The 16,129-nt window shown below is 33.2% G+C and overlaps 2 protein-coding genes across 3 annotated transcripts in view; one reads left to right on the forward strand and one right to left on the reverse strand.

Annotated features, from left to right (window-relative positions):
* Window positions 1–5,608, forward strand: part of LRRTM3 (leucine rich repeat transmembrane neuronal 3) — a 173,708-nt gene extending 168,100 nt beyond the window's left edge. The window contains exon 3 of the mRNA XM_023205119.2: window positions 3,416–5,608. Coding sequence (XP_023060887.1) covers window positions 3,416–3,625 — 210 coding nt within the window. The 3' untranslated portion in view covers window positions 3,626–5,608. The remainder of the gene's footprint in view (window positions 1–3,415) is intronic.
* CTNNA3 (catenin alpha 3) overlaps window positions 1–16,129 on the reverse strand; it is a 1,813,915-nt gene that overhangs the window by 1,186,310 nt on the left and 611,476 nt on the right. The window lies entirely within an intron of this gene.

The raw sequence follows: 16,129 nt of genomic DNA on the forward strand, positions 1-16,129 counted from the left end.
GCCTCCCGGGTTTACGCCATTCTCCTGCCTCAGCCTCCCGAGTAGCTGGGACTACAGGCGCCCGCCACCTCGCCCAGCTAGTTTTTGTATTTTTAGTAGAGACGGGGTTTCACCGTGTTAGCCAGGATGGTCTCGATCTCCTGACCTCGTGATCCGCCCGTCTCGGCCTCCCAAAGTGCTGGGATTACAGGCTGGAGCCACCGCGCCCGGCCGCAAAATTTATTTTCATACTACATATTTTAAAATACATGATAGCAATTGTATTTAATGTAAATATCTAGTGAATTATATAGTAACTGCTGGGAACAGTACATAATTAAAAAGAAAATTACTGACCATATTCTATACCTAAATCACTTGGTCCTTCCACTGATATTTAGGTTCTTCATATTGTCAAGCATGGTGCCTCATATATCATACAGCTTTAATAATCTTTATCCATCTGATTAGCCACAAGAGAATAAACATACCTTGTACCATATCTGTATAAAATACTTAGAAATTAAAAATTGAGAAAGAAATGACTTAAATTTAACCAAATATTTTATATATTTAAAAATTATCTTACTTGCCATTCCAATAAAATTATCAGTGCAAAATATTTGTAATTCAATAGACTTACCTGAACACAATTTGAAAAATTTATGAGTAAATGTACACACATGTGCATACATATACCATATCATGTATATATCCATAGGTATGTATACTATATTTACATGAATCTTATATAGATGTCATAAGTATGTAAAAGTGGTCCAAAACCAATGTGTCACCAAAATCTGCATTTTCCATACCTGATTTAAATGATTTTGAAACCATAATTGGTTATAAGTTTTTACATGTGTATATACATACATGTTTATATATTATATATATAATATATGTATGTGTGTACCCCTATATATACACATGGGTATATATCCAATGCTAACTGTCTTAGATTTTCAAAATCATTTAGGTCAACCTGGGAAAAATCTACTGTGATGCTGTATTTGGATACGGCTAGCTGTTACATTCTACTTACTGATACATCTTACTATGTTATTTTATTGTTAATAAGATAGAATCAACTTTAAAATGCACTGTCAATTACAGGGAAATGATATATGTTAAACATTCACATTGCTTATAAGTTCCATCCTAATTTCAGAAATATTAAAATGTGAGAAAATATGTATTTATATTGAAACAGTATAATCATAGTATAAGGTATCTCAAAATAAGACATATCCAACAGTAAGAAACTCACTAAAGAAAATAATATGTGGGATTTTTAAAACAGATAATTGGAGCTAACTATTTAATTGATAATGGTTCAAATTAGGACTTGCACTCTGTATACCAGTAGCCTCTATACGTTGAATCAAGCAGGAAATTGTGTGTGCACACACAAACACACACACAGAATAAATGTATCATGGTTTATTATTTTTCATAAATCATGACCATAGAAATTACAAATTATTCACAGTAGAGTTAATTCCAAGTAAGCCAGAAATGATTCTGCATATATGAGGCATAAGTTTCCGTGACAAATAAGAACAAGTATATAAAATCCTACAGATATATGACCCATAACACATTACAGAGCAGTGATTTCCCAGAGGAAAATGTAAAACTCATGTACGTAGTAACAGTTCTATTTTTGTTCTCTTCAATAACTCAAATCTATTCATGCTGCACATTTACTTTTACATAAAAATATATTTTAGTTATCTGGGCTATTTCATCTGTGACAAGATTCTTATTTATTTTAAATGGAAGTATCCTATTTTACTCTTAAGCATTTTCTTTATGATTTTTCAGTTGCCTTGACCATTTTTAAAAGTGTATGATATCTTTCATTCCTGCATCAGATAACTTCACGTTTTTAATCTTAAAAATCCACATAAATAGGAGGAGTTACTCAGGAATTTCATTTAATGACTGGATTATATTTCTCTCTCTAAGAACTAAGCTCCATATATTTGGTATGCTGAAATATTCATATTATAAGCAAATAATCTTGAAAGAAGTGATTAGTTTTATTTTTTATTTTTTGATTACTTCTATTAAAGAGATAAAAGGTAATATTTGCTCCAGGAATTTTCACTGAAGCAGAAATAAATGTAAGTAGAACTGTAGGGATGGAAATAGAGGTGGCAAAGATGGTTCTAATGCATGGAGAGGAGGGGGAAAAATGTAAAGATGCAGTTAATAAAAAAATAAACCTAGGCTTTCTATTTTTCTTAGCTTTGGGCTCTAATCTCAGCTGAGATCAGTAAGGAATTAGTTTGATGTGCTCAAACAAATATACATTCTATCTGTTCACCAAACAAGAATGGCAGAAGCTTTTATCCTCCAGAGAATTAAACAGCATGAATTAGTAATTAGGATATTAAACCAAGATCAAGACTGAAGGTTCCCGCAATCTGGCTACTTTTTAGAACAAGGTTTTATCTTATTGAAAAAAAAATAGGAAATATCTCTAGACTTTGACATCTGATTACATTTTAGGCTCCCCTTTGTCTGTAACATGTATGTTTCCCTTCTTCTCACCATAGTCATGCTTGCTTTTTCCCTCACCTTTAGAACCTGCCTTCTTTAACTGGCAAGGGAGTCCCTTCCTCATGGATACAGGTGGTTCCTTCAAACTAGCATCATCCTTTGATGCTTTTTAGACCCTCATAGGAACCATAGATTTTTCCTGGGAATTGTCTAAACTCATCTAAATTTTAGATACATGGACCAAACTACACACATTAATATTTTAAGAAATTTTATGGTAAAATAAATATTAAGAAGTTATGGGTAAGAATAGCCAGAATGGCTTGTCTAGATAATTCTCCCCTGCAATGGTTATTGAAACGTGGTGTGTGGATTAATAGTCCAGCATCATAAAGGAACTTGTAAGAAATGCGGATTCCAGGACCTATCCCAGATCTACTGGATGAGAATCTTGGGTGGCAGGGGTTTGACTAGTTAAAGAAGTGAGTGGTGATTTTCATGAATGCTAAAGTTTGAGAATCACTCTTGTTCTATCGTATCCTAACCAAATAATAGAATAATTAACACTAATAATAACAATAATAATAGTGTTTCTCAATTCTAAAAACACAATTTTTTCCAGTTAGGGAAAGCAACCTTCTGGTTGTTCCAAAAATCTTTTATCATTTTCAGAACCATGTAGGCTACTATTTATCTGAATCTTCTAGTAAAGAATTAAGCAGTTTCATCCCAGGATTTAAAACTGATCTCACTATGTGAGAATGGGGTCATTAGCGGAATAATGTGGGGACACCTGGGCCACAGGGCCACAGATACAACCATGGAGGATAGTCAGGTCAGCACTTCAGTCTCTAAATCTTTCCCCTAAAGTTGTCTATCTTTTTGCTGTCATATAACTGACTTTTCTCATGTCATTTTTCCCCAGATACCTTTATCAATGAATGTGTCAACCTTTCTGGCATACGACCAGCCCACAATAAGTTACTGTGGGGTGCATCATGAACTTCTCTCCCATAAGTCCTTTGAAACGAATGCACAGGAAGATACGATGGAAACACACCTAGAGACTGAGCTGGACCTGAGCACAATCACAACAGCTGGCCGAATCAGTGACCATAAACAGCAGCTAGCTTAACTGAGATCACTGGTAGCCAGGGGTTGCTACCAAACTTTGTAACCTCAAGGACAAAATGAGGAAGATGTGTTCATTGTGGACTCTAAAAACAAAGCAAAACACAAAATCCCCTGTTCAAATAAACAAAAAATCCAAGATTGATTCATGAAATAAAGAAGACATGAATTGTTTTAAGTCTACACTTTGTAATTAGCTAAGTTGTGCAGTATTTTTTGACTTAAACAGAGTATGACCCTGAAAAATAAAAGAATCTTTTTTTCAAAACTCATCCTACCTACCTGTAAAAACTGTACAAAGCTAATGTATTTTTCATATTGTAAAATTTCAATTGTAGAAACAACTGGTATGTACAGTACCATAATTTAATTACATTTTACTTTAAAAACTACACATTTCAGTTTCTAAAATTTTAAATTAACAAAAATTATTTCTTGCGTTACTCAGAGTTACTCAGTTTTGTAGGGACTGTTTTGTTACTGCTTTTGTGCCCAGAAACCTTGACTCTAAAATTCTGTGCTGTGCGAAACATGCACGATTTTTATTATGCTTACTGCGTAGAATTTTATCTACTTGTTCCAGAAATAATACATTAACCAAAAAGGATTTAATTGTTCAGACTTGTAAGAGGTTCTTCAATTACATAGACAGGTTTTTCTTAAAAATGAAACAAAAAATCAAAGATTTTTTTAACAGTTCTCAGACTTAACTGTTGCCTTGAATTACAGCCTAGTTTCTAAGCAGTGAAATGTAATGATAAAGAGGGATATTTTAACATATTTCCGAATGAGTGACTCATTATTTCATTCTTTTGAGTAACCATTGTTAAGGGTTGGGGGGAAGCATGGACAAAACATCACTGGAAACAAAGGCTGTAACCACAGCAACAGACTTTGTGATACAGTTAAAAGGTGCAGCTACCAGTGACAAATAAAAACTTTTGTTACATCTCATTATTTTCAGGCCAAGGTGGGAGTATAGTGCATAATAATTGTACAGTAGCAATTTTTCTCCTAATTAACCCATAGCCGTTTGCCTAAAAGTAACCATCAGTCAGTGCAAAATGTGCCTGGTTCTTAAGACAACTTTTTATTTAGAACCATGAGACCAGTATTTTGGAAACATTTCAAAGGAAACATATGAATTTTTTTTTTTGCATTGTGCACTATATCATTTCTCTCCTGAGGAAGAATTTTAAACATGTACAGCTCATTCAATATTGATATGAGCCACGGTGCAGAACTTTATCACTCGAGTAGACTGTAAACATCCTCAGTATGTTCTAAATTGTTTATATTGCTATCCATAATGGGAGTCACCTCCAAATTATCAAAGAAATAACTCAGAGTAATTTGACACCAGCCCAGATCACATATTGATTATACGATTGTATTATAAAGTTAACTCAAATCAAATTAAGAAAACCTGAGTTTTGAGAAGCTGAAATAATCAACTTGTTTGTGCTGTTTGCTTGACATAGGTTATTGTTTGAAAATATTGTTACTTTATCAATAGTAATCATGCATTCTTGTGTTGTTTTTTTTTAATGGAAAACTGCAAGTTTCAATTTACTGTTGCACTAGAAGTGCTTTTATGTTGTCATTTTATATTCATGCCATCAAAAGTAGATTGACATATCAATCTAACAGGGGTCAATCAAAACAATGAAGAAAAGAATAACTGAAAACAATGTCAAACTTTTAAATTGTTATCTCTTCCAAAGAAATTATATCTATAAAATCTAGTTTTATGCAGGTTTGTCACAGCAAATTTAAAAGCAGCTTCAAGAAGAATGAACTCAGAAACTGTGGAGCAAATCTTTGTTGAAAATATATAAAGTCAGAAAGAAAAAGATGTAAATGTTGGAAGAAGCAAATTCTATTACTAATTCAAATGAAACTAAATGTCAAACACAGTACTTGTGTCAACTATTTAGCATCCCAGATTTTGTAACATATTTTGCATAAATTATTTGCTATTCAAAAATTTTTGTCATTTTAAATCTAATTTTAATCTTTATGCTTTCCATTTTCTAATTTCCTTGCAATGTATTATTCTTAGAGTGTTCTTAATTTTCTACATTGAAATTTGGCTTTACGTCGTTAGCAAATTTATAAAGGGTTATAAAGCTATGATTTGTGAGTCTAAAATCAAATGCAAAATTTTATTTATTATGTAAACCAAAATGTCATTTGCAAGCTTTCTCATTAGAAGTTGTCCTTGCAAAGATAGAAAAGGAAGAATTAATTTGTGTAAACAAGCACAAATTAACATATTTGTTAATAAATAGGTTTATCTACTAATAAACCTATTTCTAGAAACATTCAAATTGATAATGATTTTTAGAAATGTTAAGGTTCCAAGGAGTCTTACAAGTGTATGCCCTTGATTTCCTGAAGGAAATCACTTTCTTTCTTAAATATTTTACGTTGATCTAAAGTGAAACACTATAAATAGAAGCAATCCTTGGAACCACAGCTCTGTGCAACCAAGGCCCTAAGCTACACCAAATAAGCCAGGAATTTTGAGACTTCTCATCTTTAAATTCAACCAAAAGGGTATTTAACAAGACAAAAATGCTGGATTATTATTATTACTTTTGCTTAATTTTTATTCTTCCATGTCCAGGTTAAGGGTGAGGGTGGTGACAATCTGATAGAAAGATTGTGTCTGGAATCTTTATCACATATTTCCAATTTATTTCAGGTTTTGTCTAAAACTTGCATTTCTAATCTATCTTTTCCAGCATTCGATAATCTTCCATTTCTTCCTTCTACCCCCCATTCCTATGTCTCCCTTCCTGTGTATTCCTCACCGATTTAAACAACTGAAATGTTTACTTATGCTTGGAGTTGAAAAATGGAGAGGTTGACCCAGCATGGTTACAATAACAACCAGCAGCTGCAGCAAACCATAAAGTTATGCAGTATTTTGAAGTTTACAAATCACATTTTACATAAATTATCTCATTTTGTCTTCATAACAACCCTATGAAGACACATTAATCTCAAAGAAGTTGAGCCCTCACCCCAAAACACAGGGCTAATAATTGGTGCAGTTGAATTATTCTCAAAATTTACAGGCTGTTAGTCTTTCCACTATACTGAAAGCTTTCTTTCTCTGATCAGAGCCAGAGAACTTCCAGAGATAACAGACATATATATATGTATTTTTTTTGACATGTTGTTTAGTAATCCCTACTTTAATTCCATTCTCCATCTGTAAATTATTAGCTAACTGAATTATTTCTGTGTTCTACTATGGGCTCTCACATTAAAACTCTGTTCAAAAGTTTAACAAGTCACATATTTCTTAACATACAAGTTCGTTGGTAAATGTGCAGAACAGATGCTCCCAAGATGTGGATGCATGTAGGCCCCAAGGTACAGACATGAAATCAAGGAAGCACAAGGAAAGAAACCCCAAGGAAAAACCTAAAGACCTTCTAAATTGAGACTGCATAAGTATAAAAGAGATCCATAGTACAGGGTTGAACACATGCTCAATACTTTGTCAACTGAACACATGTTCAATTCGGAGCTAATTGGGAAGACATATAAAATTCTTTTTCTTTTTTGCTTTTGGCAAGATTTCTTCTTAAACCATGAATTTTTTTTAACTTGTAATAATAGAGAACAATTTTCTCTATTCTCCTTATAAGAAAAATAAAATATAATTTATCCAAATTGATGTACAGAACCTAAAACATATGCTAACTTGCAAATAATATATTTTACTGATCAACACATTTTTGTCAAGTCTCTATTTCTAGTCCCTCCTGAATGTTTTAGAAAACCATGAAACTATACAGATTTTTAATACAAATTACATTTTTACAAGGAAAGAAAACATTTCCAAATTTAACACTCAAGACTAATCACATAATCCTAATTTGAACTCAGATCTCTCTGACTCCATAGACTGCTTAGAAATAGTAAAATCTTTTTGCAAAAATATTTTCTAAAATAAAACTATTGTATATGAGAGTAAAAATATATTTGTTTTTGATTGTTCCTGACTGGAAGACAGATATCATCTCTCAAACTAAACATTCAATATAAGAAACTGAATGCATGAAAACCAATACCTGATGTGAATTGTTGTTATTAAGCTGTATGAAAGAAATGCAGATGTTCTGGGTATGTCAGAGCATGCAAAAGAAGAGGTTATGGGACTGGCAAGTATTTGGTCTCAGGAGAAAAGGTGAAAAATTTCCAGAATAGATATAGTAACATGTTATATTGGCACAGCTCTTAACAGTTTATAATGCTGGGTAATATAACAATCTCCTAATTCATCAAAAAGTCTCAAGGTGCACATGAATTGGTCTTGCAATAAGCAAGAGCTTCCAACTCCCCTCATGACCTTCCTAATTTTCCCCAACTGTCCCTAAATAGGGAGGTGCCAAGTGCAAAGGACCCAGGAGCAATGCTTTCAAAATTCTGATTTGTCCCAAAGGTAGGGTACCTGGACAATCAACAATTGGGCTTCATTTTATCATCAATATTAATGGGAAAGAAACGTTTGAAAATTTAAAACCAAGCAAACACACACACACATCAAAGTAGTGGTGGTTCTTTTTTGAAGGTCTCTCATGACTTGTATTATAGTTTTATTGTGAGATGGGAGGCAACTTATATTTAATTTCTTTAGGGTAAAATTCACGTTTTAAAAGGTCCACTGTTGATTTTTTTATTCTACGAAGGACAGTGATCTTACAGCAGCAGAGTGCCTCAGCCATCTAGGACTTAGGCTACTACGTTTCTTCCTCCTAGCTCTCATTTATAAATTTGTGTTATATGATATTTGTCTTTCTGAAAAGGTGAGTGAAAATTTGTTTCGTGTAAATCAAATAATATTTCAAATGTATCAAGAGACCTTGTGATAAAGGAACCTTGAAATTGTTTTCTAATCTAAAATGTTACCCACTAATTTATCTTCTTAAAATTGATTTCCATATGCCTTGATTATAATGCAGCACACTTGTACTGCATGGTTTAAAGGTTCTGCAAGACAGTCTTTGCCTCAGCCTATAGGAAATGGCGGTCTGACTCCAGGTTTTGAGTTGGTCGATACGAGCAGTTTCAGTCATTTCCACTTACTGACTTGGATAATGTGGAAAATAGTAGTAAGACAACATGGATGGATACAGTTGACAAATAATTTTATTTGTTTAAACTTTGCCACCTATTATATCCTTGAAGTTATTAGTAAGAGGTCAAGATGACTCCAAATCCCTTGTGTCAATACTAGATTTACTGAATCAGAATCACTGGGATGGATCCCAAAATATGCATTAAGACATGACTGAGGTGATACTAATGCATGCTAAGTTTTGAAAAATATTGCTCAAATGAATTTATTTTTCCCAAGTCATTCAGTTGCTTTCTATTCTAATATAAAATTGTGAATTCTTGTGCTTTCCCATATCAATGCGAATCTAGTTTTCTAAGCCTGACTAAGGAAAACATACCAAAAGACAACTATACATAAAATGCTCAGGTTGCTTCCTGACAGACTGTTGTTTATAGATTTTATTCCCCATTAACTCTTTCAAGAGGCATATCTGAAAACAGTCTTAAGGCAGCTGGGTTAGTTACTTGTCAGTTGCACCCATGAATATAACAACTGAAAAGCTGGATGTGGGGAGAGAGGCAGGAAGTCATTTATGATGTATCAGGCACTATGCCCTCCTTGTCTCATTTTTAAAGCATTTTAGCAAAGAAGTATAACCACTATTTTAAAGAAAGGAAAATAAGGCTCATAGTAATTAAATAACTTGCCAAGGCTCACACAGTGGAGTTGGAGATTCAGATTTAGATTTGTTAGACTCTAAGGATGTGCTCCTACCCCCCATAGCACATTTTCAAAAGTGAGAAGAGATTATAATCAATATAACGAGGCTTACATATTTTAATGGGGGGGTGTTGAACACAGCAGAAAAAGAATTTGCCTTTCTATTTCCAAATAGAAAAATTATCTTACACTGTGTAGAGACTTCCTTCAATATGCTAAACCAGCAGCCTAATGGAAAAAAACACCCAATATTTTCTTTAAGTTTTATACATGGTTTCCTAAAAAGAGTAGACATTTGAAAAAAAAATTCTTCAAAACATAAATACCCCTGAATATTGATGTCATATTTTTATTTCCAATCACCTTAGCTCTTTATAAATTTACAGCCAAAATATGATAAAGAAATATCAATAATAAAACCTTCAATTGGCCAAAAAGAAAAAGAGGGGAGGTTGCAAATTTTAGCCAAAACTATATGGATAATTGGTCAATAAAGTCACCAACTGCAAATGACAAAGTGGAGAAAAACACCAATCATCTACAGTCACAAACTGTAACTGGCAATGATACGACTTGGGCTACAGAACATTTCCTGTGAATTATTTTAAATGGCAATACTCCTTATAGGAGTATTATAACTTACACAGATGATATGGGATCTGGAAGCATATTATATCAAAGGAGGCTGAAAGATAACCTTTATAACAAGGCAGACTCTACTTGTCCTACTCAGAATGTAATAGGTAGTTTAAATATAAAATAAATATCATTTCCTTGTTTCATTACTATGTGGAGACGGACAAATAAAATTATTTGTTGAAATTTATTTTTAAACTCACATGTTGAAAAACATCTTCCTCAGTCTCAGCTATTCACAAATGATTCTTAAATAGTCTCTCGACTCCATTAGTGCCTCAGAGGCTTTTTATTAAACCACTGAGTTATCTCTTCTATCTCTCCCTGAACTCCACAAGTGCAAGTAAATCTCATTGGTTTCATTACATTAGCATTTTACTCCATCACAGGATCTGAACATGTAGCATCCATGAAAAACATACTTCCATAATATATACAGCATTCAAGAGCCAGTAAAGCACTCTGTAAGTCACGCCTCCTACTAAAAATGATCACATCTATAACTGTGATAAAAATTAGGCTATAAGTTTAAAGCAATAAATCCAGAAAAGAAAGAAATTCTAGCACCCTGGATCTCACATCATTGTGTCTTCTCATTCTGGCACCATTACCACCATACAGAAATGTTATCTGAAATATGTAGAATAATTCTGATTGTGGACAACAAAGATGTTCCTGGTATCTGGGTTGAAGATGTGGTGAAAAGCAACAAAGAAGATAAAAATTACACATACCAAGGTAAGTGAAGGGAATGTGATTTATTATTAAATAATCTGCAAGTAATTTTAAAAACTAAGACCCATTATTAAAATTTACAATAACATTTATGCCAACAAGTGTCATCATAAAGGCTAACGTGGATATTGGGGATATAAGAGAAATGTGGTATTTGTGATGCCAATACATATTAGATAGATAGATAGATAGATAGATAGATAGATAGATAGATAGAATTAATTCTACCAAAAGAGAGACTATTAAGAATAAAAATTAGTCCAAGAACTATTTCTATTATTTTTCTAGAGAGAAACTGAATAGATAGAGAAAAAGATTTAAACTAAATGCTACATGATCTTTCCAAGGTCAAATTTGAAATAGTCCGAAACTATAAACTCTGAATTGCTGCTTCAACCATATGAGTAATTACATTAATTCACATACACCTAGTCAAAATCTGATGTTGAGAAATGAATTGTAATTTTAAATGTACTCCATCTGTCCTTGCTGTTTTATATCAATGATACATTTGCTTTCAATTACAGATCCATAAATACAATGCCCTAAACAGTCTGATGAAAATGTGGTGAAAGATTGGTCACCGCTGTTTTTCTGTTCTATCATAAGGCAATTATCAGAGTGGAATGACCACCACAGTGGGGAGCTGGAAATAGTATCTTTAAAGTCTTCTCTACAGGTCTTATTTTACATACATTTATAAAATAAGAAAAGTATTGCCTTGAGGCAAAAGCCTGAAAGCCCATACCAGCTCTAGTCTGACTACACTTAACACCAGAGAGGTCTAGGGAAAGACGCTGAACATCTCTGAACTTACATGCTATCTGGAGAAAAGCTTGAGATCCTTCTCATGTCAACAATTTTTTGCCTTTGGATGCGATGGAAACTTAAGTTCAGTGTATTGGACATCCTTCAAAACTCCCTGCCAGTTTCCTCTTTAACAAACTTCAAATCTGAGTTTCTTGAGCCAACATTGGCTTTAACACACTGCTATTTAACAATGAACCCTCGTTACACTTCATCATTTTGTGGAAGAATTACATAATTGGGGTTGTAGCCCTTATCAGCTTTTCCCTTGCCTTTGGATCCAGTTATGGGATAAAACATGTGAACTTGATATGGCACATTGGTACTACCACAGGTGGATTGGAAGAAGAGTTTCTAACATACAAACATTTTACGTAATATAAAACTGAAATGTAGTTTGGGGCCACTTCTTTTTAACTTAATAATCTGATATAATTTTCAGATAACTGCATGCTTTCCTGCCACTGATAATATAAATATTATTGTCTGTAATGAAAACATGGTTTTGTTGTCATATACTTTCACTTTCTGAGGACAGAGTTCAGACAACTGATTGTGTTCTGTAATTACCACAAAGAAGGACTATTTATTTTCAGAAAGAACAACTTAGTGCCAAGCACTTTAAGACAACATAACAACTAACACTTATTGAATGTTTACTTTTCTAAGCATTTTATGTGTATTCATTCATTCGGTCAACATTAATATGACAAACAATTAATAATAATCCTATGAAGTAGATACTGTTGTTTTTCCCTGAGGAAGATAAGAAACTGATGCACAGAGCAATTATATAACATATAGCTAGTAAATTGTGCAACAAGGATTCAAATCCAGTTGACTGATCTATTGAAAAACTGACCCCTCTAACTGCTCATTTAAGGACCACTCTATGGACCCCAATGTTAAGTTCAAAATTCTACCTATTTAAGGCTATCACTGAGACATTTTTTTTCAATATAATTGATGTGTTTTTTACATACTTAATATATGCCTATTGGAAGGTAAGAAAATTTTAGAGATACATGAGTGTATGACGCAGTCCCTGTCCCCAATGGACTTACAGTCTTAGCAAAGAGAAAAGACATCCATATTCAACAGAAATAAAATTCAAGAACTAAGTTTAATACCTGCAATTGTAAATAGCAGTTAGGATAAGATAAAATCAAAGTTAATAAGGCTGTTGGTAATATCTCAAGGCAAAAGTGATAAATGACATAGAACTTAAAACTAGCAGTATTCAGATGAGCAAGACAAAGATGGGAGGGCAGTGAAGGGAGAATATTGTATTTTTATTTGCTGACATCTATTATTCCAATAGGATTTGTTAGATTCATGCTTCTCTGGAAGAGAAAGACCAGGCTAAATTTTTGTCCTGATTGCCTAAAAGTTCAGAGCCAAATTTTACTCTCGCCACAATAAATCTCTTGGCCTTTCTAGGCAGGCATAAATATTTCCTAAATTTTTCTGAACTCTTACTCTCTTTACATTTCTATTTTTCTTATTTGGGGTGGGGGAAAAGCATATTAATCCTTTGTTTAAAATGTTATGTCAGTTTCAATAAAATGTTCATAAACCATTTTGAAGACTGATCCAGGAAATGGCATTAATTTCAAATAATCATGTGAATTAAATCAAACAACTTTTTAAAAGCTAGTAATTGTAACATCCTCCGTCAAACTACTGTTTGGCACAAATGAAAACATGTCCTTTAGATTGATTGACTTTCTTTTTTTTAACCTTTTTAGTCTTTATGTCAGTACTGGTAAATATTAACCAGAACTTTTATTTCAAAGGGTAAAAATAAAAATCATTTTTGATTGCTATATTTTACAAACAAACTACAGTAGAATATTATTAAAGACGATGATCAAAATCATGTAGTTGACAGTGAGACAGCCAGGTGTGAGGGGTCCCTGACAAAACTCCAACCAGTCTGCACAATGGGAATGTGCACTTGGGTGGACTCACACACAGGTTCTAGTCCATTTGCAGCAAGGAAGAGCCTGGCCCCTCCTCTTCCTGTGTGGAACCTGGGATTCAAGTGGCTAAGCAGGAAGTGCTCTAGCAGGCACTCTGGCCTTGGGGAGAGTCCCTGTTTCCCCCTTTTCTTTCTTTTCAACCAATAAAACCCTGTCTTACTCACCATTCAAATTGTCTGTGAACCTGAATTTTCATGGCCATGGGACAAGAGGCCTATCTTTAGCTGAAATAAGGAAAAGTCCTGCAACAATAGCAAACAGACCAGTACTAGAATGTACATTTACCTAGAATTATTTTTCACTAGAGTGAAGTATTTTTAGTTTATGAATGCACTGACATTTAGGAATATGCAGAATTATTTCTGCCTTGAAAGTACAAATAATTGTCAGTAAAGTTGTCATTTAAAAAATACAGTCAAATATATATATTTCTAATCTGAAACATGATGCATAAGAAGCTACTTTAGTTTTTTGAATTTTTCAAGTGGAAAAATATTCTCTTCATCAAACTGCTCATCACTTGGACTATTAATTTACAGTTATCTCTGTGTTTATTTGGGGGGTACAATTTTCATTCCTGAGTATTTGTTCAATGTGTCTTGTCTTCTATATATTTTACATTATATAATGATATTTTGATATTTTTAATTCTAATCAATAAAATAAGCATTTATTCATTTGTATTATGGTATTCCAGTTACTGTGATGTGAGACACAGTGATCGAATGCTAATAGTGAATAAATTATTGTGATTCAATGTGATATTTCTAAAAATGAAGTCTGTACATGATACTGTGAAATGATCGGGTTTACTTCAAATCAGAAAAGGCCTCACAGAGTAAATGCTATTTGAGAAACTTTAGGTTTGCCATTTATAAAACCCAGGTCTGTCCTACAGGCTCCACATCCAGTTCCTAACTAAAATTTAGAAGTCTTTAGATATCTGTGGGTATTATCATCCGGAAAACTGGGACTCTAATAGTTTCTGAGTCTAGTATCCTCCCCATATAGCTACTCAGTTTTTTCTAATCTATATGTCAAATAAAATTTTGAAAAAATTACCCCTTCCCACAATCTTTTCAAATTAATCCTCAGATGAAAAGGATTTAATTTAGCTATTCCATGATAAATAAAAAATATGCAATTTTATTGAATAAACTTAGAGTAATTAATAAATAAATGTATGGTCAGAAGTTTTCTGTTTTGTTTCATTTGTAAAATGTCCATTAAAATGCTACCTATGTGGGTTAAAAGGCCTATAAGACAATTCCAACTTCAGGAATATGTGAAAACATGTAGAAAGGGTATATTGTGCAATTTAAATTTTTATCATCTACAGGTTATGGCATAAGACTGATATGAAAATGAATGAGAATTAGGTTTCACGTAGACTCTTTTGTCTTTTGTTCTATTACTATAAAATGTTTCATTTAAAAGTAGGGAAGAATTAGTAAGATGTTGAATTTGCCTGATATACCAATAAGCACAGTTGTTTTGGAAGTTGCTTGGTACCATTGACTCTTTGCGTCTTTAAATAAGTATTTCTTTCCTTAACAAACACTTCTCTTTATGAGAATACCATTACTCTCAAAGGATTCCAATGTTTATTTTGTGCTCATGGAACTTTGCTATTTAAATTTTCAAGAATGCACTTCGCATTAAGATGAACCAAAGTGGTATTAGTGAATTCAGCAACCAGTTTAAGGCATAGTTCTCTAATCTTCCTACTTAAGAAAATGAAGGCTGGGCATGGTGGCTCACGCCCATAATCCCAGCACTTTGGGAGTCAGAGGTGGGCAGATCACGAGGTCAAGAGATCCAGACCATCCTGGCCAACATGGTGAAAATCTGTCTCTACTAAAAATACAAAAATTAGCCGGGCATGGTGGCGGGTGCCTATAGTCCCAGTTACTGGGGAGGCTGAGGCAGGAGAATGGCATGAACCCAGGAGGCAGAGCTTGCAGTGAGCTGAGATCACACCGCTGCACTCCAGCCAGGGTGACAGAGTGCAAAAAAAGAAAAAGAAAAAGAAAGAAAGAAAATGAATGTATTTTAATTTTGGAATTTCAGAACATATCAGTATTAACTCGAAGAAAGTCATCATGAATAACGCTATTTTAATGAATGCCAAGGAAATTGTGCCTAACATTCTAAAATACTCTTGAGGATTATGAAGAGTGTGCAGTATGGCAAAGGCAGCCATAAGAATCCACAATATATAAAATGTATACTATATACAAATAATTATTTCTCAAAAATATAAATTTTCACTCTAGATAGTTTTCTACAGGGTGGTACATGCTATGTGGTAGTAAATAAGCCTGTAAAACTGAACTCATTAGACCACAACTACTTCTATTAAATATCTAAAACATCCTCAATGTGAATGTTTTGAATTTATCTTTTATATGAGAAGAGTCTATAATTTGTTAGTGACTATAAATTAAATTACAACAACCTTTAGATTTTTTAAGTTTCACAACTGTTCTGTATTCCAATTAAGAGGCTCAAAATCTAGTCTGGGAAACTCCACTTGGTTTACAAAAAAAAA

This window comes from Piliocolobus tephrosceles, chromosome 9, assembly GCF_002776525.5.
Source record: "Piliocolobus tephrosceles isolate RC106 chromosome 9, ASM277652v3, whole genome shotgun sequence".
Lineage (NCBI taxonomy): Eukaryota > Metazoa > Chordata > Mammalia > Primates > Cercopithecidae > Piliocolobus > Piliocolobus tephrosceles.